This window comes from Microtus oregoni, unplaced genomic scaffold, assembly GCF_018167655.1.
Source record: "Microtus oregoni isolate MIOR12 unplaced genomic scaffold, Mior012 000011F_ref0000422, whole genome shotgun sequence".
Lineage (NCBI taxonomy): Eukaryota > Metazoa > Chordata > Mammalia > Rodentia > Cricetidae > Microtus > Microtus oregoni.
Genome location: NW_024543070.1, coordinates 18,450,767 through 18,474,448, shown reverse-complemented (window position 1 = coordinate 18,474,448; position 23,682 = coordinate 18,450,767). Strand labels below are relative to the sequence as shown.

General features: G+C 46.0%; 2 protein-coding genes across 5 annotated transcripts; one reads left to right on the top strand and one right to left on the bottom strand.

The window, feature by feature from the left end:
- The first annotated feature begins 502 nt into the window (after window positions 1-502).
- Window positions 503-11,286, top strand: LOC121453292 (polyadenylate-binding protein-interacting protein 2). Of its 4 annotated transcripts, none has more exons than XM_041659943.1 (4): window positions 503-654; window positions 5,379-5,542; window positions 7,580-7,759; window positions 10,283-11,286. In XM_041659943.1, exons 2-4 carry the CDS (start codon window positions 5,405-5,407, stop codon window positions 10,337-10,339), a joined length of 375 nt encoding a protein of 124 aa, XP_041515877.1. In that variant the 5' UTR covers window positions 503-654; window positions 5,379-5,404; the 3' UTR covers window positions 10,340-11,286. The 4 variants fall into 4 exon arrangements, with proteins under 4 accessions (XP_041515877.1, XP_041515880.1, XP_041515879.1 ...); XM_041659946.1 differs by lacking the exon at window positions 503-654 and adding an exon at window positions 924-942; XM_041659945.1 differs by lacking the exon at window positions 503-654 and adding an exon at window positions 1,904-1,964.
- On the bottom strand, window positions 9,259-23,636 carry LOC121453291 (solute carrier family 23 member 1-like). Its single transcript, XM_041659942.1, has 16 exons — window positions 23,489-23,636; window positions 21,630-21,688; window positions 20,936-21,070; window positions 20,468-20,625; window positions 19,817-19,905; window positions 19,645-19,712; window positions 19,317-19,498; window positions 19,071-19,191; window positions 18,750-18,906; window positions 18,367-18,514; window positions 17,789-17,894; window positions 17,450-17,579; window positions 17,226-17,369; window positions 16,732-16,827; window positions 13,865-14,132; window positions 9,259-9,723 (listed from the first exon to the last, which is right to left on the bottom strand). Exons 1-15 carry the CDS (start codon window positions 23,586-23,588, stop codon window positions 13,885-13,887), a joined length of 1,941 nt encoding a protein of 646 aa, XP_041515876.1. The 5' UTR covers window positions 23,589-23,636; the 3' UTR covers window positions 9,259-9,723; window positions 13,865-13,884.
- Window positions 23,637-23,682: the final 46 nt, after the last annotated feature.

The following is a 23,682-nucleotide window of genomic DNA, read 5'->3' as shown; positions in this document are numbered from 1 at the left end:
TAAAGAGGTTCAGTAGTCTGCATAGGAACCACCTGCTGTTATTTTGATAGCATGTGATGGTCTGTCTTTAACGTGTGTGAGAACGAATGCTTGTGGGTCAGCTATATACCTCTGCTTTTACTTTTTGTTTTTGTCAGGATCTCAGTATGACATCAGTGCGTGTTCTTAGCGTGACCCAGTGTGTTATTTTTAGTATGTATATCGGAGTAGATTAGTTGGATGACCCCTTTTAGTATGCATACCTTAGTTCCCAGCTCCCATATTCACAGAATCCCATCATTCTGGTGGGGCGGGCGCATGAGAAGTCACACTCGCATAAATAGAAACCAAGAGACCTAGGAAACCCCGAGGTGGGCCTCTGCTGAGCACCTGGAAGGCCTTTGGAAGACCTTTGCTCTTGAATGGGAGCACAACTCAGACCTGTCGCATTCTCTCTTGCGCACTCTGGTGGCCTGGCTGGGAAGAGAAGACAGAACGAGTGGGCGGGGCCGGCGCTGACGGAAGTGAAGTCACTTCCGGGCTGGGGTGTTTGTTTGGACTGGAGAAGGGAGGCGGCGGGCGAAGCGCACGTCGAGCGGGGGAGCGGCGCTGCCTGTGGAGATCCGCGGAGGCCGACAGGATTCGTTGGCTGCCGTCCCCGCTGCCGTGCACTGGGTGAGGGGTCCCCTCAGACCGAGCTTTGTGAGGGCGCGGCGACCCCGACGGTCGAGAGGCCGCTCTCGGCAAGGCCGAGGGGGCAAAAAGGCCGCTCAGGCTGTGTGCCTCCGAGGCCGATTTGACCTCTGTTGTTTCTGGTCCATTTCCGCCGAGTCTGAGGGATAAGCCGGGGCAGGCTCCATCTATCTCTCCGAAGTGGCCTCAGCTCGTTTTTCTGTTCTTTTTTCTCATTTCATTATTTATGATTTCGACCGCACAGTCGTCTGTCCGGGTCTTTTGTGGCGCGTGAGTGTTGCCGGGATAGCACTTTCTTGCGTTCCTCAATCCTCGGACTTTTTTTTTTTTTTTAAACTTATCCAGTACCTTTTCCCTGTGCCCCCCCCTTCGCCGCTTGGGCAACAAAGCTCATTGTTTCTACCCACTTTACGCCTGCGCGTCGCCACGCGCAGCCCTTGCTACTGCGCCTGCGCGTTTCTGCGGCTCTCGGGTTTGGGGAGGAAAGGGGCCAAGGGACTGGCAGGCTGACGGTGTCCCAGGGGAGCACTCTGTAACGGTCGAACGGCCTGTATCTTTCAACCTCTTCCATTTCTTCATCACCCCTACCCCTTTATTCTAAGCTTCATCATGTGCTCCCGATAGGGCCTTTGTTTGGGGTGCTGATAGATAAAAGGCCCGTTCAATTCATATTATTGGATACTGGCCCCCTTACCTTTCGGTACCACTGCTACCTCAACGAAAGGGAGTATTAGGACTTATAGTGAAGTTTACTTTTAAAAAACGTTTTGCAGTAGCCCGCGATAATTTTCTAATAGGTGCTAAAGGCTTGCTTTCCCTACTTTTGCAGGCCCAAACCCTAGAAATAATTTGATTTTCAGTTTGCTGACAGCCTTTGACGCTAATTTCAGGAGATGCTCATTTTGCGTGTGCTGGCTGAGCATTTAATTTTTCACGGTGGCACATTTTTCACGTTTCATTTAGTAGTTGATAGGCATTGGTTCATGTAAGTAATGTCTGAAATGTGAGCTGTAGATCGTTTCAACTAGGAAGAGAAACTCTGCAAGAACTTTAATGAGATCCAGCTCTTGCTGTTCTGTGGCTCTGTTTTTGGTCTGTAAATGACAGGATATTGAACACAGTCTCTGTGTTAATGACCTTGAACAAAAACCATTCTCACAAGTATGTATCAAAAGACAGGTAACTTTCAAAAAAATATACCCTATTTATCTTTCTTTAGGGGATGGGGGGAATGGCGATTCACTGTAATGGTTAAAGGATGTGCATATTGGTCCTTGCGAACTCAAACTGAGGTAGGTACTTTCTACCCTCTTTGGGACAGAGTAAGTTTATAGTGGGGTTTCCTCCAATAAGTAAATCTTAATTCAGGTTTATCACTTTATGACCCTAGATAGTCTTGCCTTCATTTTAATGACACTTATAAAATGTCCACTGTTAGAGCAATTTTATTTTGGAAGATTGAAGGTAGTATTTAACAACCTTTTGCACTTTCACCCCTTTTTATAATTTATAAAGTATTTTCATACTCATCATGACAATGTGTGAAATAGAGCAGGTTTTTTCTTACATAACTTGAAGTTGAGAAAACAGGAGCTTGGCAGATATTTAGCAAGTACATATCATTTAATTATCCTAGTCGTTGTTCCAAGTACTTTTATAAGTATTAGTTATTTAAACTAGATATAGTGGCTGGACTCCGAAACCCAGCATTCCTGTGGTTATTGAAAACTTGGAGTATGGGGCTTTCAGAAGGCAGAGGCAGATCTCTTAAGTACAAGACCAACCATAGCTACATAGTGAAACCCAGTATGGGCAGGGACGCTTGAAATATGGCAAGTACAAAAAAAGTACTAAAACTAAAAGAACTAAAAATGTAAATTTTAATTTAAAAGGCTTTAATTGATACCATTGAGATGATCATCTGCCTAAAGGGTTTGAGTTATGTCCTTTTTTTTTAATATTTATTTATTATGTATACAATATTCTGTCTGTGTGTATGCCTGAAGGACAGAAGAGGGCACCAGACCCCATTACAGATGGTTGTGAGCCACCACATGGTTGTTGGGAATTGAACTCAGGACCTTTGGAAGAGCAGGCAATGCTCTTCACGGCTGAGCCATCTCTCCAGCCCTTGAGTTGTATCTTACATTTTAACACCTGGTTGCATAAATTAGTGTTTCTGATATATTTGAGCTTTTTACTCAAATGATGGAGAATGGTGAGCCATCCTTACTCTTACCAAATCGGCCTTATAACATTAGAGATTAGTGTTACATCACAGGCTTAGAGTTTGTTTTTTTGCTGTTTGTAGTGTAACAACCAACATCTCCAGCCCTTTGAAGCAGAGTCTTGATAAATCAACCAGACTTCGTACCGCTCTGCTTCCTGAGTAGCGAGAATTCCTGCCATGTGCCACCTTTGATTAGGATTTTTCTATAACATTGTTTCACTCCTACAGGTAGAAGACCTGTGATTATTTTTACTTTGTACCTTGCTTTTGATGCTTAATTTTTCTAAATGATTAACTGGTTGTGGTTACGTCTGGCTTATAATTCTAGCATTTAGGAGATTGGGGCTGGCGTGTTTTATAAATATAGGAGGCAGAGGCAGATGGATTCTATGAGTTTGAGACCAAACTGGTCTACAAGTTCAGGCAAGCCAGGACCATGTACTGAGACCTTGTCTATAAATGAGTAAACACCAGTGCTGGGTGACTGTAATCAGAAAGGAGGTAAAGGCAGAAGCTTCGGGTCCAGGTCTTCAAGGCCACTCTTCGCTTATAAGACCCCGTCTCAGAAAAACAAAAATCAAAAAATGGCGCTGGAGTTGGAGAGGTGTCTTAGCAGTTAAGAAAAGTGCTTGTTTAATTGTTGCCCCTTACAGAGGACCCAAATGTCATTTCCGAGCACACAACCATCTGTGACTTCAGTTCCAGAGTATCTGTTGCCAACTTCTGACCTCTCGAGCACTGAGCATACATGTGGTGCACCTGCATGTAATTGTGTGTGCCATTTGTGTGCCTGGCACCTGCAGAGATCAGAGGGTGGAGTAGGAAGGGTCCCCTGGAACCAGAACTAAGGATGGTTGTGAGCCACTATTCTATTGGTACTGGGAACTCCTCTGCGATAAGTGCTCTCAACTGCTGAACAGCCTCTCTAGCCCTGGGTACTTTCATTATTACCCAGTTCACATCTGAGGAGGGTGAGACTTAGGGCAAATAACTGATTTATACATTACACAGCTGAGAATAAAACAGACGTGATAGTTTTTTGTTGGTTTTATTTTTTAGATAGGGACTCACTATATATATAACTCTGACTGCCCTGGACCTCAAGAGATCTGTCTATTGAGTACTGGGATCAAAGGCATGCTCCTATACTCTCTAGCCTGTAGCTTCTCTCTCTCTCTCTCTCCTTTTGAAAATAAGTCTTCTATGCACATAGTACAGCTAATCCTCCCACCTGAGCCTCCCAAGTCCTAAGATTACAGGTCTATAGGTCTGCCTCACTTAGAGGGTTAGAGTTAGGGTCTGGCTCTTAGGGTGCTCTTCTAACCGTTACCTTGTAGTGTCAAACATTAAGACAGAAACTTAATGCTTCTTGAAAACTTCTGTGTGGAAAAGGACTAATGGAAATATTTTTTTGTGTGTGAATATTGTTTTGGTTTTGAGACAAGACCTTATTACATAGCCCAGGCTGACTTAGAACTCAGTGTGTGATCTAGGGTGGCTCAGCCTCAGGGCAGTCTTTCTACTTCCCCCTCTTGAGTGCTAGAATTACAGATAGGCATTACCATGCCTGGTGGAGTAATTATTTTTCCTTTACAGCTAAAGAGACTGGTAGACTAATGTCTGTCTGTCTGTCTGACTGTGATAAAGTAAGAGTACAGCTAAGGCTGAGGAGTCATGCCAGTTCAGAGTGCAGCCCAGGCAAGAAGTGTATCTATTTGAAGGTTAATGAGACCATTTTGGGTTTTCTTTCTTTTTTAATTATTTATTTTTATTTTATGTGCATTGGTGTTTTGCCTACAGGTAGGTCTGTGTGAAGGTGTCAGATCTTGGAGATCCAGATAGTTGTGAGCTACCTTGTGGTTGCTGGGAATTGAACCCTGGTCCTACTGAAGAACAGCCAGTGTTCTTAACCACTGAGCCATCTCTCCAGCCCCTCCTTTCGTTTTTTTTTTTTTTTTCAAGACAGGGTTTCTTTGCATAGCCTCTACTTCCCAGGACTAGGATTAAAGGCATGCTCCATCACTGCCCTCCCGGCTTAATGCTAATTCTTAAGATACGAAACTAGTAGAGAAAGATGATAAAATCATATTTAAAATTTTAGTAGTGATATACTGTTGGAAACCAGTATGTGAGGAATTTCAAGTAGGAATGGAGATAAAGGACATGATCTAGTGAAAACAAGCTTCTATATTGAAGAGGTTAGCTGATTTCTAAGCAGCATTAATAGGAAAAAAAAATACTAACAAAAGTCAAGTAAAATTTATGAATCTAACTTTTAAAACATAGCCTTCACACATGTGCATGTCCTCACACAAACACAAAAGCATTGTTTACTTCTATAGCTCCAGCCCTTGTCTCAGCTATTTCTTAATCATTTCCAACTACTGTCGCATGTGCCTCTAACACTTCGGTGGGTGGTGATAACAGCAGGTGCACTCACTAGGAACTAAAAGAATGATTGTACTCTACTTTAAAGGTTAAAAACGACAACAAACACCAACCATGAAAGATCCAAGTCGCAGCAGTACTAGCCCAAGCATCATCAATGAAGATGTGATTATTAACGGTCATTCTCATGAAGATGATAATCCATTTGCAGAGTACATGTGGATGGAAAACGAAGAGGAATTCAACAGACAAGTCAGTTTTGTGTACAAACGTGTTTCTTTTGTAGCTTCATATCTTTCAAAGATGTGCTTGACCCCAGTGTGTGTGTGTGTGTGTGTGTGTGTGTGGTCATTTATATGCAGGGTAAAGATTTGTGTGTTACTACTCTTACTTTATTTGGCTGCTAATTACTGCGAGGCTTAACTGCTCATTAAAATTACTTGGGCAGCTTGTTTCGGGGTCACACTCTAGAGATTGGTGCAGAATAATAGGATAGAGCCCAGGAAGCCAAAAAAGGTCCCAGATAGTTCAGTTTGAAGACCACTGCCTTAAACCAAATCATATCTCTGTATTACAGTATAAATCCGAGAGAATTTAAGAAATTGAAGCACACAGACCATAGATGTCTGGTGCAAAATTGGTCTGTTTTTCACCTAAGAGCCTCAATCTTAATCAACCTTAAAATCTGCTACTACTCTTTAGAGAACTCTGGTAGATTGGTAAGCGACATCTTTATCCCCATTTCTACTATTCTCGCTTTCTTAGTCCCAATCCTGATCGTTTGGTTTGGCAATCAGTAGGTAGCCTAATATCTCTGTATCCAATGATGGACATTGTAGAGTAAAACAGTTTCTATCATTTCAGTGAGATTCAATAGAGGTGCGGGGCTGTTATTAAAGGAGAAAAGGGTTGTCTTGTTTGTTTTTAAGGCAGGATGTCTCACTCAGTAACCTGCAGAAATACACCAGCCTATTTCTGCACCCCCCACGTCCTGGGATTAAAGCCATGAACTTTAAGATTTATTTTTACTTTTTTTGGTTATGAGCCTAACCTAATGGCTGAGCCATGTATGCGCAGGTGCAAAAGCCAGGAGAGGACTTTGAATCCCCTAGTGCTGGAACTGCAAGCAGTTGTGAGCTGCCCAGCGTGGGTGCTGGGAACAGGTCCTCTGAAAGAACAACTAGTGCTGTTCAGCACTGAATCGTTTCTTCCAGCCTCCCTTTCTATTGGAGGGATTGGGGTGGGGGTGTCAAAACAGGGTTTCTCTGTGTAGCCCTGGCTGTTTAATCTCTACCTCCTAGACATTTTCCTGTAGTCTTTATGCAGATTGGGTTAGGGGCTGAGTATTTCAAGGCTTCATGGGTAATTCTGATAAATATTTCTCGAAGAGATTATTTCTTTATTTTGAGGATTTTCTTTCTTTATTTATTTTCATTTTGCTTTTCAAGATGGGGTTTTTCTGCATATCCCTGGCAGTCCTACAACTCACTCTGTAGACCAGGCTGACTTCCAATGCACAGAGATTCGCCTACCTCTCCTCCTGAGTGCTGGAATTGAAGGCATGTGCTGCTACCACCTGGCTCACTCCTTTACTTTTTCCCTGCTGTTTTAAATGGAGAGACATTCTGTAGAGACAAATAAAGACCTAGAATAACCCTAAACAGCTCTTCCTCAGTCTTTATGGGGGTTTTGTTTTCTTTTGTTACCTGTAGTAAAAAAGCAGCAGAGGAAGTTTTTAATTTTTGAATTTTGTTATTGGAGATCAGACCCAAGGCCTCATGCATAGTGATATACTATACCAGTGAGCTGCATTTCTGGCTCTGATACTGTGGTTTGGTGTTTCTGTTTTGTGTGTGTGTGAACTCACCATTCTCCTTTCTCAGCCTCCATAGTACTAGGATTACAGTTGTGCACTTCTGTGACTGGCTCTTATGGGAAATTTTGAGAAATGGGTACATTCTATATTATAGGCTGGCCTAGAACTCACTGTAGTAGTTTTACTTTGTTTTTCAAGTGTGTAAACCATACAGCCAGCCACATTATTATTTGATATGGTTCTGTTGTGTTGTGTTGTGTTGAGACAGGGTCTCACTGTGTATTCTTGGCTGGCCTCAAACTCAGGTATCCACTTGCCTGCCTCCTGAGTGCTGGGATTAAAGGCGTGTACGACCTACCACAACCTGTTCTCACATTATGATTGCAGGTGGCTTCGTTTAAGATATTTTAAGCCATACTTAGGGATGTCCTACAGCTATGCTATAATTATCCCTTATTTTTTGGTAACTCTAGATAGAAGAGGAGTTGTGGGAAGAAGAATTTATTGAACGTTGTTTCCAAGAAATGTTGGAAGAGGAAGAAGAACATGAATGGTTTATTCCAGCTCGAGATCTCCCACAAACTATGGACCAAATCCAAGACCAGTTTAATGACCTTGTTATCAGTGATGGCTCTTCTCTGGAAGATCTTGTGGTAAAAAAAAAAAAGTCATTTCTCATCTTTTTAGACCCTACCTCATCTTTCCCATAAGTGGAAAATCCAGCTACACTCTATTTAAGAAGAGTTCCACATCTCTTCCCTTTGAAAAATTTCCCACTCTTTTTAAGCGTGGAATCAGAGGTCCCCCAGTCTCACATAGGATAACTTGTTGGTTCAACCTTGATGTTGCATTAAACTTATGTTGCCCTTGAAGTATCTGAATGTCTTGGAGTAGTACAAAATTTACAATATTACCATATGGCTTGATTATATAAAAGTACCTTGATGAAAGTGTTGCTCTTTATCACCTAAACATTTGGTAAAATCTGGAAATTCTTATCTGATAAAATTTCTTAGATCTCCTGATTGGGTTTCTTTGAGATGCTTTTACAAGTGTTTGTCAGGAAAAGAACGCAAAGCTAGATTTATGTTCTTGCTTATCCTCAGTGTCATCACTGCTAATGCCCTTGCAATAAAGTTCTCATCGTCACTAAAGTAGACCCTGATGAGTCTTTTACTAAAATTAAAAGACAAGACTTTGTTTTGTGAAGTGGGTGGATGTTTGAAACAGGGTCTCACTGCAGCACAATCCAACCTGAAACTCAGTGCATAGTCCTGACTAGCCTCAGACTTAGAGAGTAATCCTCATGCCCCAGTCTATCAAGACCTGGAATGACAAGCATGAGCCACCATGCTCCACATGCAATTACATTGTTTTTCTGGTTTTCAATGTTCATTTTTCTTTTTTTTTTTTTTGGGGGGGTTTTCGAGACAGGGTTTCTCTGTGGTTTTGGAGCCTGTCCTGGAACTAGCTCTTGTAGACCAGGCTGGTCTCGAACTCACAGAGATCCGCCTGCCTCTGCCTCCCGAGTGCTGGGATTAAAGGCGTGCGCCACCACCGCCCGGCCAATGTTCATTTTTCTAGCCAAGAGAATTATCTGGAACTCCTGGGCTCTGGAATTTCTTCATTGTTGTCTGTTCAGTGTGCATTCGTTTACTAAGCTGTTGTCATAATCACCTAAACTTGAAGAATCAGGTTTTAAGCATGGTAATTGTTTAAAAGCATCCCAGAGGAGATAGTTTAGAGTCATCCTCCCCGTCATGCTTTGGAAACCATTCTGCAACTAAAGGACAATGCAGAAAACATTTACATTGTGGTATAATCTTTGTTGCAGTAAATGACAGTGACCTAGCTGAACAAGGTATATGATGTCAAGATGCTTGCTTATTAGCCGTGTCAAATGATACTGGTGCTCTGATGAACCTTTGCTAGTCTTGAGTATAAGCTGGATTTTGCATAAATCCATAACACAGAAACTGATTAGTTTAACTCAAACTATTTGAGAGTACTTTAATTCATTCTTAGACTCCTCTAGCTGCCAGAGATTATATATAAAAGACTTCTGGGTTTTACAATTAAACCATGTTTGCTCTTCTTAAGGGTTTTTATTTCTGTGTATATAATGCTGAAGATCAAGCCCAGGCCTGAGACATTAATTAAAATTTAGATTTATTTCCCTGTGGGAATGGGGGATATTTATCTAAGTTATTGGTCCAATATATTGTTTAGTATTATGTTTTGGTCTTAAAATACATGACATTAGAATTAAATTCCGTTTAAAAAAAAAAAGCCTACCTGCATGTCTGTATTTACCCCTGGAATCTCCTGATTTCCTTTTTGTCAACTCTCAATGTAGAGAATTTCCCACTATTTCTTTACATTGACATGTATGCTTAGGAAAGTAAACGTGGGAAACAGAATAATTCTAGTGCAAGTCTCTAGAGTGCTTAGAGACTTTGGCCTACTCTTCTGATGTTTTGTAAGCTGATATGGAAACAGTCTCAGAAGGTGATTTGTCCAAGCTTACATGGGAATTTGGAAAAGGCAGAGCTGAGAATCCCAACTCAGGTCTTCTGTCTTCTGTGTGGTTTTCTTTTCTTGTTACGTCCAGTTCCTCCTGTAGAAAGATAACCCCCGAGTTTTCAGTGACGGTCATAAGTAAAATTCACCAACAGCCAACAATGCCCAGTTATTCTACTGTAAACTTATATTTAACTTACTTGGAAGTCACCCAGAGCATCATGTACAGTTGACAGAAGTCCTTATCCCATGCTATTAATATTCCTATAGTTTATGTGAAGTTAGTGGGGTCTTTTTATTGTTATGTTTAATGTCAGCTCCTACTTTAGAAGTTGGTAAAATAGGATATAGAGGCTTTGTGTGGTGACAAATGCCTTGAATCCCAGCCCTTGGGAGGATAGACTGGTTGATCTCTGAGTTCAAGGCCAGCTAGGACTGTACAAAGAGACCTATATAAAACAAAGAAGGATATAAACAGTCCATCACATTTCTTTCTCTTTCATAGGTTTTTGGGGTTAGGTATAACTGTAGTCCAGTCTGTTGTATTTTTCTAAGATATTTTTTACATAAGGATCTAGGCTGAATGCTTCTGAGAATCCACAGCCAACTATAATGAATTTGCTTTTTTTTTTCTTTCTTATGTATTTATTTTCCAGGTCAAGAGCAATCTGAATCCAAATGCAAAGGAGTTTGTTCCTGGGGTGAAGTACTAACATATTTGAGTAGACGGGGCCCTCTTTTGGTGGATGTAGCACAATTTCCACACTGTGAAGGCAGTATTAGAAGACTTCATTGTAAAAGCTCTCTCGTCACTGTGTTACACTTATGCATTGCCAAAGTTTTTGTTAGTCTTGCATGCTTAATAAAAGTGCTGAGACTGTTACTAAGTAAGAAGCTGTCACACAGTTCCTGGAAGTAGAATTGGCCCCGTGGCTTAATGTAAAGACAGCAGTGGAAGAAGCACCAGTCAATTGTGACAAAGAACCAAATTAAACAAGCTCCAGCTCTCACTGAATTGTCTGTCTTTGAGGGTAGGTGGTCCCTGAGGATTAATTGACACTTTAATGTCTACACTTTGTAAAATAAGTAAATGTGTAAGTTTAAATTAAGTTCTGATTGTTAAGCAGATTTCTCAGTTGTATTTGTCCATTGAAAATGACCTTTTCTGAAGAAAGTGTTAACTAGCAGTAAGTTGTTACACAAGAATGTCTGCAGAGGGTACGGTGGTGGTCAGTTCAGAGCCAGGCTGGCTTTTGCCTGGTGCGTTATCATATTAGGAACACTGGGTTCGCCCAGCGGTGGTGAACTTGAAGAAGTAGGACTTGAGGCGTGTGTCTTCTGCGGATCCACTGCATCATAGCCATACGTGTGTGACGTCTGGCACAGGACCAATACCAGCCCATCATCCACTGGAGCACTAAAGAGGCGGAAGCATGATTTTGAGTGGTGCTCTTCCTTGCTTTGTTAACTATCATGACTATAGTCTGCAGCACAATTTTTCTTTTAACAAAGCTAGAACAGTTTTGGCTTCTTAAACTTCATATTTGGGTAGGTTAAGCTGCCATACGTGTTCAGTGTGAATAGTGTTTAAGTTGAAAATATTGTAAAAAAATTATATTTTTTCAAAAATATTTAAAAAAATAAATAATAGTAGAACTGAGCTGGTGCTTGTGTTTATTGGTACAGACTCTCCAGTATCGGTACTGAGTGTGGGTGAACTGTGCTCAGAGAGGAGGACTTGCTCAAATACACAGGAGCTATGCAAGTGTCTCTCCAGTATTTGACTTGTCCTTGCTTTTTTGTTGTCTAAGACCAGTGTCTGAAATCTTAGATAGCCGTGGTGTAAAACTGGTGTGCTGGGGATATGTGTTAATGGTAGAACACCTGTTTAGCATGAGCAGCAGCATGGATTTCTCTTGATATTATAGGGCTGAAGACTAAAACGGGCCACGTAGTCATTTATTTCATCATTTTTGCTTATTTTTAAGACGGGGTTTCCTCTGTGCAGTCCTGGGTGTCCTGGAACTCACTCTGTAGACCAGGCTGGCCTCCAACTCACAGAGATCCTCCTGAAAGGCATGCCTACCACTCCCGACTTTATGTTTTGAGACACCATATTGCTACATAGCTAAAGCCAGCTTTAGCTCAGCAGCTCAGGTTCCTGCTTCGGGTTTTTGGGTGCTGAGATTATCTTACTCTTCTGTGTGAGTGTTTCTGGCTCACATTCATTGTGGAAAGCGCTGAGAAGTTACTACTTTTTATCTATGGTTCTGGAGGTTGGACTTAGGGACTATTTTCCGCATGGCAAGCAGCCACTGTTAACTGGTCATTTGTCTCTTCTGAGACAGGGCTTCTCTGTGCAGCCCTGGGTGTCCTGGGACTCACTTTGTAGACCAGGCTGGTCTCTAACTCACAGAGATCTGGCATTACATCATCAAGCCTGGCTTTAATTTTTCCTTTTTCTTTTTTCTTTTCCTTTCTTCCTCCCTCCCTCCCTTCCTTTAGTACTAACTTTTTGAGAGCTAACAGGTGTTGCCTTTATTTTTTTACTTAATGTAGATGAATGTTTTGTCTGCCTGAATATAGCCTTTTTTTATTATAGACAATAAAAGGGGTGAATGTGGTGATATATTATTTGTATTTTGATAAATCTTGCCTGAAGACCCACTAGAGGTCAGGCAATGGTGACATACACCTTTTATACCAGGATTTGGGAGACAAAGGCAGATGGATCTCTGAGTTCAGCCTGGGCTACACAAGATCAATGCAGAAACAAATCCAGGTGGTGGTGGCTCACACCTTTAATCCCAGTCCTAGGGAGTCACATGCCTTTAATCCCAGCACTAGAAGGAATATAAAATGGGAGGAGAGAGGCTTAGTCTGCAGTCGCCCTGCCTTGGTAGAGGGAAAACTTCTCTAGTGGCTTGACCTTTGCCTGTGGTCTTCAGGCAAGATTTTATTTATCAAGATACAAATGATATACCACTACACAGAAGAGTATTGATCTTGTAGGACTACAGTTATAGACCCTTGTGAGCTTCCATATGGATGCTGGGAATTGAATTCAGGACCTCTGGAAGAGCAGCCAGGCTCTTAACCACCAAACCATCTCAACAGCCCCAATTTTCTTTTTTTTTTTTAATGTGTGTATCTTTGAAACTTGTTCTTTGTGTGTGTGTGTGGGGGGGGGGTCCATAATACCTTTATTTTCTCAAACCAGCCTCAATCTCATGTGCCTCCTTAACAGCTCGCATAGCAGACACAAGTGCCTTTCAGCCTTCAGTGAACCACAGCTCGTAGGGAGAAAGCATTTCATTAACCCAAACCAGGGGTCTGCATTTTAGGCAAAGTCAGGATTCAGAACTGTCCACACATTTTGAAGCCCTAAAGACAAATGGTCACCCCCCTTACGGGCTTGTACTAACAGATTTGTGGTACTGAAGTAATTAAAATTATTTTAGTTTTATGACCACTAAGATTGAAACAAAATGGTATATGTGGAATGATTTTTCCTGTTTAATGTCTTAGTGTTTCAGCCTTTTCCATACCAAACATTATTTAGGTGTAGTGATATACACCTGCAAAGTTCCTGCACTTGAGCTGTGAGATGGCTCAGTGGATAAGAAAGAGCACTTGTGGCTCTGGCAAGAGGATCCTTGGCTTCCAGCACCCATGTGGTAGCTCACAACTCTCCATAACTCTGGTTCCAGGAGATCCCGTGCTTACTGCTAACCTGCAGGCACTGAACAGGTGCATGACACACAGACATGCAGGCAAAACACACACATAAAATGAATTAAAGTTTTTTTTCTTACATTTTGAGAGAGGCTATGATAGAAGGATCATGAATTGAGAGGGAGTGAACTAATCATGGTGGCTTATGCCAATAATGTCAGTACTTGAAAGACTGAAAAAATACATACAAGCATAAAAGAATTTGGAAACGCAGGCTTACGGTGACTGCTTATAGACTGCTTGTCCTAAATGCTGCTTATATCTGGTAGGATTAATATTGCAATTTACTTGTAACCATCGGTGACCCACAACAGTTGGGAATCTCTGCTCTCATTATAACATGGCTAAGGAATTCCACCCAAAATCCACATAGGATTTTTTATCCAGCCTACTCTCCCCTTGAAGAAACTTGAAACAGATTACAAAAAATGGAATTCAGGTTTTTTTTTTGTTGAAACATGTTGGATTATTCAGCCTCCCACAAGAGTCGTAACACATCCTACCTTTCCTTTCGTAGTTAGTTTCAGACCTTGGTGCACACAGATGCAGTTTCTGTATTGTTTGGAGTATCTTCTGGAACTGGAGTCTGATTTTCTGACTTGTTAGCAAATCCTCTGAAGACTGGGCAGATAGGAATGTATCTGAGGAAGGCACTCCTTTTTACCATGGCCATCCCAAAGGGGAAGTCATAGCTCTTCAGGCTGGCTGACGTCTCACTGTTGGCATGGGCTCCAGCTTTCCACTGTACCAGGCCTCTTTCCTCTGGGCTCCCTGCAGGAGGACAGTGGGGTCATCTAAGAGGGTGACAGCCCTGTGCTGCTTCCCTTTCATACAACCAGTTGTAACGCATACTTCTGGAATCAAGTCTTGAGTTTGCATTGCTAGAACGGAGCCCAAGGCAGTTCTATATGCTAGATAAGCACTCTCTACCACCCTGGATGCCTTACTTGCCATAGCTCTGAGAAACTCTAAAAGATTAATAATGGGGCTAGAGAGATGCCTCCATGTTTAAGAGCACTAGCTAGTCTTCGAGAGGACCTAGGTTCAATTCCCAGCACCCACATGGCAGCTCACACACACCTGTCTGTGATTCCAAGATCTGACACCCTCATACAGACATACATGCAGGCAAAACACCAATGCATATAAAATGCAGTGTTACAATAAAATTTTTTAAAGATTAATGCTGTGGAACCATAGCATCAGACTCTGCTAACTAATTTCATTATTTCAGAATGCTCCTGGGAGGTGTGTAGGCACTATTGCACAAAATTTTGAGAAGAAACAGGCTAAGTCATTTTACTCTGTCTGGGTTGGGCAGTGGTGGCGTACTTCTTTAATCCCAGCAGAAGCAGGTGGATCTCTAAATTCAAGGCCGCCTGGTCTAAAGAGAAAGTTCCAGGACAGCCAAGGCGACCTGTCTGGGAAAACCCAAAAGATGGATGGATGGATGATCTGAATACAGGGTTAGTGTGTGCTGGGTTCGTGGGACCCAAGAAGTAGGATCTAGATTATATACATAAGGACGTATTTTTTTTAACTTTTTTTTTTTTTTTTTTGAGACAGGGTTTCTCCGTAGCTTTTGGTTCCTGTCCTGGAACTAGCTCTTGTAGACCAGGCTGGCCTCGAACTCACAGAGATCCGCCTGCCTCTGCCTCCCGAGTGCTGGGATTAAAGGCGTGCGCCACCACCACCCGGCTTTTTTTAACTTTTTGTCACGTTTATCGTTTATCCTTTTTTTAAAAAAATATTTACTGGTCTAGAAGAGCTAGTTCCAGGATAGGAACCAAAAAGCTACGCAGAAACCTGTCTCGAAAAATAAAAATTTTATATATATATATATATATATATATATATATATGTTTATCCTGTAACTATGAAAGTGCAGAGATCAAATGATAAGCACAGGAAATAGGTTCTCTTGCTCCATCATGTGGGCCCTGGGGGTTGGACTTAGGTCATCCTGCTGAGCCGTCCTGCCAGGCCAAGGACACAGATCTTGAAACACTATCAATATTAAGATTCACTCTAACTATACATTTGGGAAATAAATCATTTCTATAGTATGAATGAAAACCAAGCTGAGCAAAACTCTTTGATGGAGGAGGGTGCACCTATGGGAGAAGACCCAGAATCTCAGAGATTGCAGGTTCTCAGAAGGGCTGGGGCTGACAAAGACTGAAATAATTCCAGTGTAGTGGGAGGAGTGAGGGCAGCCAGAGCTAAGAATAACCCAGAGCCACTGCAGCCTCGAATAAATCTCAGGCTCTTAACAAGGAGGGCTGGAGGCCTCGGAAAGGCTGCCCCTGAGCTGTTGGCATACACACGACTGTGGTCCCCGTGCCCCACTTGCCTCTATGCCGCTGGCATAGCCTAAAAGCCTGCCTAGCCCAGAGCGTCTTCCCACTAACAGTCTGGTCCCTGTCTCGTGCTCCTCTCAGGATGGAGCTGCCTTATCTGCAGATGACTCCAGCTTAGTCTCAGCAACTTGTTATTTAAACCCAGTTTTATGTCCCATTTTGTGGGAAGAACTCCTCAAAACAAACATCCTCAATTTGCCTCGGCCAAGCTGGTAAATTCCACCAGCTTTTTCTGAACCACATTTGCTGCAGGAATAAGCCAGGTATGGTGATACGTCAGATAGCAGATAAAGACGAGAATAGCAAGTTTAAGCCAGTCTGAACTGCCATTCCTCAAGAAACCATGGTTAATAACCACTGTCTTCATTGAGCTTTCCCCACTCAGTTTCCAAAGCCTGTCTGCAGGGGTCATGTACAGTAACTGTTGATTCTCAGTTACTTTATGATGTGGGCATTGTTTGGTTTCAATACCGGGAATTGAATCTTAGGGCCTCACGCATGCTTGGCGCGTGCTTCACTGCTGATCCAGCCTGGCCTGTCAGGTTTTGAGGATGGTGTGAGATCTCATGGCTGTCAGTCTCTAACATGTATTTACTGGGCATACGCATACTGGGCTGTCACATTTCCACATTCCCTGCAAGAGCTGGGGCAGCGAGGGTTCACCTTGGGGTTCTGTTTGCGTAGCAGGCTGCTAACTTACTTGGTAGATTTTGCCCCCACAAACCAGTGCTGTGTTTTTACCTGTCCAACTCTGCAAAAACAAAGGCACTTCCAGCCTGGTGGCCATAAAGAATTGGTGGGAGACTCCCAAAACCCAGAACTGACTCTCCAGACCTAGGGAATATGCCATGCTACAGGCTCTTCCCCCAGCCAGTGGACACTCCGTCAGCTCGTCTGTTCCTGCTGCTGCATGGCATCAGACCTGGCCATCTGTCCGCAGGAACCAGGCCATCTGTTGTACATAGGAGTATGGCCTGGTTCTGTGCTTCCTCCCAGCACTGACCCAGTACCTGGCACTGTGTTGTCCAGTATGAAAGCAAGGCACCCGCCAACAAACATCTCCGTGGTCAGCAGCACAGTGAGGATCTGATCCACTTCGGAAATGCCTGTGGAATAAGTCGAGGGCCAGTGGGCTAGTGGCCTTTTCTAGGAGGCTCAGGGACTTCCCACCGGTGTCGCCCACTATCGTGGCCGTGGGCTCTTCAAAGCCCTGACTTTCAAGCCTGTCATGCTTCTGTCCCATATTTTGGGACAGTCTTCTGTCAACTGCTAGTTATTGGCTTAGGACAACATTTAGCCCCTGGGAACTCTTGTTCGGTTTGGAAATTAAATGAGCACGTATAAAACTTGATCAATAGCTAGACTCATGCTTGTAATCCAGCCTCATTACAGGAGCTAGGGAAGTGCTCTACCACGTCACTGGTTTCCACCCCACGTGTGTGAGAGCTTTGAGAGACGCCCCACTTTCCCCCCACATCTCGAGACAGTAGAGAACAAAGGGTACCTGTGTTGATAGCACCTGGGTTGGACTCCAGGTAATTGGGCAGCATGAGGCCAAAGAACATGGAGAATCCCAGTACAAAGAGGTTGCGGGAGGAGTTCATGTCTACAAACTGCAGATTGGACAGTCCCACGGCGGTGATCATACCTGCCACCGCAGAACTGTCAGGGATGCAGCCTGGCTGGATGGGCCCCGCCACGCCCACTGGGCAGGCATCGGCCACTCACCAAAAAGGGTACAGAACATTCCACCCAGGATGGGGTCTGGGAGAGAGGCGAAGAGGGCTGTGAACTTGCCGATGGCACCCAGGACCAGCATGATGCCTGCACCATACTGCACGACTCGACGGCTTCCCACCTGCGGAAGCCAGGGGCTGGCTAGAACCAGAAGCAGGGCCAGTTCAGGGGACAGGGTGTCAGGCATATAAATAGACCCCAGTGCTCGGTAGAGGGGAGGGTGAAGGTGGGATGCTCCCACAGGTGGGGCTGAGCCAAAGCCAAGACTACTCAGAACAGGGCTTTGCAACACAGAACAGGACAGTGCTACTCTGGCTGGTGGCGTGGCACCTTGGTAATCCCTAGGACCCCAATATTGGGGCTGGACGAGGTAGACCCGTTGCCTGTGCCCAGTAGCCCAGCAATGATGCAGCAGATGCCTTCAGTGAAAATTCCCCTGTAAAGAAATGGTGAGTGGGGTGTTGGTCCAGCCTCATCCACAGACTGTCCTGTCCCCTTGGCTCCGGGGCTGTTCAGGCTGGCATTATCCGTTGCATTCCACTCTGAAAGCCAGGAGCCAGTACCAGCACTGTGTGCCAGTGGTTACTCCCTTGGACAGTTCTGAGCTTCAATTCCTCATCTGTACCACGGAGATGATGAGGGTCCCCACCTCACAGCATGGCTAGCCATGCATTAGAACACACATAAGGAACTGGGTACACAGTTGTCTGTACCTGGTTTCCCTGGGACTCTTGCATCTCTCCGCACTTCCCAGCATTTATAGAGTAATTCCCAGTTCCGTACTCAAGGAAATGAGGGCTGGAGGTGACAATGGCTCTCTTGCCCAAGCCTCCAACCATGGGACCCAGTCCTATCCCCACAATTGTTTTCATAGTGGCCCTCAGGATCAGACATGGAGCTGGGCATACCTGTTGATAGCATGTACCGGAGGGGACGGTGCACCAGCCAGCCGGGCACAAGCATAGTAGTCACCGATGGACTCAATGATGCCAGCCAGGGTGGCACTAAACATTCCCAGGACTGCAGCCACAGTCACTGTGGGTAGGCCCCACTGACCTGGGTTGGAGACAACAGGGGTGGGGATAGACGGGGTTATTTGAAAGGGAGAGGGGCTGGTAGGGAGGGTCTCACACTGAACCACAGATCTGGCATAAGGTTTGGGGATAAACACCAGGTGGCATTCACAAACAGGGCTAATGCTAACTGCATTGTCAGCCGAACTGGAGTCAGCAGGCGTCTGTCTCACAGGAGTTCTGGCTGGAAGCAGAAAGGACCAAGTGGACTTGCTTACATGGGTAGGGGATGCGGATCCAGGGTGAGCTAGCCATGATGTCACCTCGGGCATCAGTTCGTGCCTGGAAGCCGTAGGCTGTGGGATCTGCAGGCAGCACATCAGTCAGGGTCAGCACATAGCAGAGCAGCCACACGGTCATGATGGCCAGCACGATCTGGAGCAGGTGGGGTGACGGGGTGCTGCAGGCTCCTATGTCGGCACCAGCCCCAGAACCCCCACTGATGCTCAGCCTCTAGCTGGAGCCCTTGGCCCTGCCCCAGCCTTGGCCCTGCCTCAGCTCTTCCCCTTTGCTAGTCTTAGCATCTGTCAGCTCCTCACCGGAAACATCTTAAAGATCTGGATGCGGAAGAGAGTGAAACCCTTGCCCCATCGGTAAACAGGTAGCAGGAAGGTGAGGTTGCGGAAGTACTGGGAGAACAGGACGATCAGTAGAATGGAACTGGGGGTAGAGACACAGGAAGGAAATAACTGGTAGGCCAGGCTGACGCCTAGAAACACGGCAGGAGTGAAGGGGCTGGGGTCAGAGTCTAGGATTGGACAGAAATAGTCCCGCAGTCCACTCACCAAGCTGAAATGCCCCAGTGGGAGCCAGCTCGGTCACCAGCAGCTTGGAAAACAGAGAGACCAATGAGGGAGACAGTGGGGGTGACTGTGAGAGGCCCAATGTAGCTGAGCAGGGCCCCAGGCAGCCCCATCAGCCCAATCAGCACCTCTATCGTACTGGACACCATGATTGCACCCTGGACCTAAAAAGGCAAAATCGGCTGTAAGTCACCTTGACAGGGGCCTCAACAGAATGTTCAAGTTTCTCGACCACCTCTTTGAACACAACTCAGCAGTGTATACAAACTGCCCTTCTAGCCCCTCCTTCCAGCCCATTCTCTCTACCCACCTCGCGGATCCGCGGGTGCCAGATATGAGAGGTATCCAGGGGCATACTCCAGTTACCATAGATCTCCTCTGGGGACAGAGAGAGAGAGAACACAGTGCCGTAAATACACCCTGGTATCTAGACTCTGGGCAGTTGATGGCTCCTCCAGCACAGAAATCAAAATCGAACCCACCTTCTGGGGGACACTTCCACCTCTCCAAGGCCAGGATAGCTTTGGCTGGAACTAGAAAGGCAAAGGCGCTGGCCTGGAACAGCGGCAGCCTGGAAGGCGGCACAGAGTAGCGGTGGTGGGTGGCAGAGGAGGTTGAGGGAAAGGGATAGAAACTGGAGGCTTGGAGGAAGCATTAGAGAAAGAGCGAAGGCATTGGGGCCCCAGGGGGACTCCCCTCAGTTCAAACCCCAAGCTTTGTCTTCGGCCCTCCATCTCAGCATCCGGGAGAGCCTCGCGCTCTAGAAACGGACAGCTCCTTTTCTGCATCTGAGGGCTACTTGCGACTGTTCGCATCCACCACCATTGAGCCAACCGGATTAGAATTGTTCATCCGGGGCTAGGAAACCCCAGGTCCACACAGATGCTGAAAGCCTGCTCACAGGGATGGGCAGTGGGGCAAGGAAGCAGTGCCCCTAAACGTTGGAGTAAAGAGCAAGCGAAGGAGACGCCCTACACACAGTCTCCTGGGAGCTCAGCTACCTAGCTCTAAGGCTGGCCAGGTAGATAGTGCAGCAGACAGGGAAGAAACCAGATGCTCTCAGAGAAACCGCCTGCTCTGGCTCTGCAGTGTGCGGTGTGTGAGCGCGCATGCGCTGGGGAGGGGCAGCTCACCGGATGCCCACTGTAGTCTGGATGAGAGTGGTGATACCCACACAGGTAAAGATGGTGCCGATGAGTTGACTGACCATGTGCTGGTCGCGGCCCACACACAGCGCCTCAGCCAGAAGGAAGGGCACAGCGATGGTGCCACTGAAGCACGTCAGGTAATGCTGAGGTGAGAGGAGTGTGAGAGGTGGCCCCACGACACTCACGGGAAAACGTGCATCCCAGGTCAGTGTCCTGACAGGGTGCTTACTCAAATGACATCATTCCCTAGGGATTACCAAAGCCCCAGCCTCCCCCACGTCATTCCTATGGCTTCTGTGGATGGGCCCTTCCTGCCTGTCACATGCCGTCCATAGTCCTCCCAGGCCACTTAACCTGCTTTGACACTGCTGCTTGGTGACAGTCGTCATGCTGACCTGTTTCTTTCTCTGGCCTGAAATAACTTGTGTCCAGGGAGGCCTTGGGGAAACGCACCTGGAAGCCCAGCAGGATGCAGAGGTACCATGGCGGCACATCCTCAATCTTGTACAACATGTCCAACTTGGGCTCCATGGGCAAGGATGTCTTCCGGTCCCTGGTGGAATCCTCTGCTGAACCCAGGGACTCATGCTGGAGCAAGAGAGAGCTACAGCTCAGGGCAGAGTGATGAGCTGCAAAGCCTATGCTGCCTGAACTACGGGAGTCACACGGCCTCCCGGCCAGTCAGTAAGAATGGACTGGACCGGCCACCCTCACAGCTGGTGGCCACTGCTTCTTCCCACATCCCAATTTAGGGATGAAGGCACTGGCCTGGCTTCTAGAGCCCCTAGTCCTTTAGGCTCTCTAGTGAGGCCCCTAAGTCAGAAGACAAAGAGGCCCAAGGGAGAGGTCTAGGCTTTGGATAAGACCCCTCCCATCCCACCTCTGCCTCTCGGACGTCCTTGAAGGTGCCACAGAGGGAGTAGGCCCAGCCCTTACCGACCATCTAAGCCCAGGTCAGTCAGCCCCCAAACTACAGGCTCCTTATCTTTATCCTCTCCACTCCATTCCCTGAGTGCCACTGAAAGCTCAGGACTGTCTCTTTTTGTCAAGTACATTAGAAATTTTGCCTCTGCCTTCCGAGAAAGGCCAGCAGAGGCCCAGCCCCCACCTGCCGTGTCCCTGCCCAGCTCCCCGCTTTCGCCAGCACCTGTGTCGGGCTCCTGGAGTCCTGAGCTCTCATCTCTGAGACACGGGTTGGAGAAACTTCTGAGGAGGAAAGAGGAAGGCTTTACCAAGGCCAAGGAGGACTTTACTCCGCACATCAGACATTGTTCGAAGTCAATCTGTAACCAGGTCCATAGCTCCAGATTGCGAAAGGGACACTCAGGGAGAGGTAAGGTATTAACTCTGGCCACCCAAGCATGGGGCACGTCTATCTTCTGAATATCCTACCCGCATCCAAGCCTGGCATGAAGCCTGTCCTTGTTTCCCTAGGGAGGGCCAGAGTCTACAGGGCGAGAGGGGGCAGTTGGAGGATGACAGGCAGGAGAGAGAACAGGCATGACTCACGCCTGAAGCCCTCTACATTTAGTAATAGAAGTTAATCTTATCAGCATCACCATCAAATGCCAATATCTGTGCCGTATGTGTGCTGCCACATGTCCCGCCCCTCTGGGGCTGCGGGCTGTTAACTCTTTCACTGCTGAAGGAAAAAGACTTAGTAGTGATATGACCAAGGTTAGACGGTGAGGTTTCAGGAAACCAATGCTAAACTTGGGTTAGTTTTGGTCCCCCTCCCTGCCAGCCTTCACCATATAGGGTTCCTCAGGCATCTGCAGAAAGGCCTGTGTAGCTCATGCCCTGTCTCAGGGTGAGGATTCCCCCCACACACACATTAGCCAGGATGAACTACGAGGTTTGGGGAACCCTGGGAAAGTGAGGAGGGGGCTCTTGTTGCAAAAGTGTTAAGAATTTTGTTGGGTCTAGTAGCTAATGCCTGTAATCCCTGGACTCAGGAGGCAGTTAGATCGCAGTAAGTCAGGCCCACCCTGGCCTGTATAGTGAGTTCTGTCTGGGCCAGCCTGGAATAACACTAAAGAAATAGCACCTAACATAGCAAAACCTGAACGGAACAGAAAAGGACTAGCTAATGGCTTATTAGGTGAAGGCACCTGCCACCAAGCCCAGTGACCCCAGTTTGACCTCTGGGGCATGCGTGGTGGAGGGAAAGAGCCGACTTCTATAGGTTGTCTTCTGACTGCCTCCTGTCCACCTGTGGCACTAACACCCAAACACAGACAACACAGACACACACACACACACACACACACACACAAAATAATAGTAAATAAAAGTTGGGGGCTGGCAAGATGTCTCAGCAGGAAAAGGCACTTGCTGTCAAGTCTGCCGACCTGAGTTCGATGTCTCCCCAGGACCCGCAGGCTAGAGAACTGGCTCCCACAGGTTGTCCTCCCACACACAGGCGTTACACATGCTCAGGCACGCGCACTACATCTAAATTGTTAATTATTTCAAATAACAGGAAAACTGGGTGGGATGACACATACTGGAATCCCAGCTTGAGGGCAAGAGGTTGGGAATTCAAGACCAGCCTCAAACATCCTTGGCCACGTAAGATCTTGGCAGCTCACGCTTTTAAAACTCAGCCCATAGGCGGAAGAGGCAGAGGCAGGCAAATTTCTGCCATTTCAAGGCCAGCCCAGTCCACAGAGTGAGTTCCATGACAAGGCTACATAGTAAGACCCTGCCTCAGAAAATAAAATAGAAAAACAAACAACAAACAAACAGAAAAACCCCAACTATCTCAAAGGGTTAAAATAAAAATAGCCGAACATTAAACTGAACATGGAACCTTTCTCCTTAAGCCCATCACTCTTCGCATTCACTCTGTGCCTACATCTCTTTTCCTGACCTCGGCTAGAGCGGAGAGTTAGCCAAGGCAATCACAGGGATCCAGGGGCCCATTCAGCTGGAAGGAGCTGGGCCTGGGTTGGGCACCTGCTCCCCTCCGGTTATGCTAGCCCCAACCACCCTGAAGCTACCTACTTCTGGGTTGCTGTGCCCACGGCAAGGCTGGGATGCAGGGGCACAGGCCATGCCGAGGGCCCATGGGCAGCGCGGCTCTCCAGCTGGGCAGTAGCTTCATGGCAGTCTCGCGCGTGCAATTCCCTTTCCAGCCCCAGCTTTTCCTCTGCTTCTTGGTCCACTCCTCTGTCCTGGTTCTCAAAGTGGTCTGACCT

Excerpts from the sequence above, each read along its gene's own strand:
- LOC121453291 (XM_041659942.1), bottom strand. The coding sequence starts at position 23,588 with ATGAAGCTACTGCCCAGCTGGAGAGCCGCGCTGCCCATGGGCCCTCGG. Across the intron at positions 19,192-19,316 it reads CACTGGGGCATTTCAGCTTG|TTCCATTCTACTGATCGTCC; the intron begins GTGAGTGGACTG and ends CTCTACCCCCAG. Across the intron at positions 17,895-18,366 it reads CCGGTACATGCTATCAACAG|GGGAATTTTCACTGAAGGCA; the intron begins GTATGCCCAGCT and ends ATTTCTTTACAG.
- LOC121453292 (XM_041659943.1), top strand. The coding sequence starts at position 5,405 with ATGAAAGATCCAAGTCGCAGCAGTACTAGCCCAAGCATCATCAATGAA. Across the intron at positions 5,543-7,579 it reads AAGAGGAATTCAACAGACAA|ATAGAAGAGGAGTTGTGGGA; the intron begins GTCAGTTTTGTG and ends TGGTAACTCTAG. Across the intron at positions 7,760-10,282 it reads CTTCTCTGGAAGATCTTGTG|GTCAAGAGCAATCTGAATCC; the intron begins GTAAAAAAAAAA and ends TTTATTTTCCAG.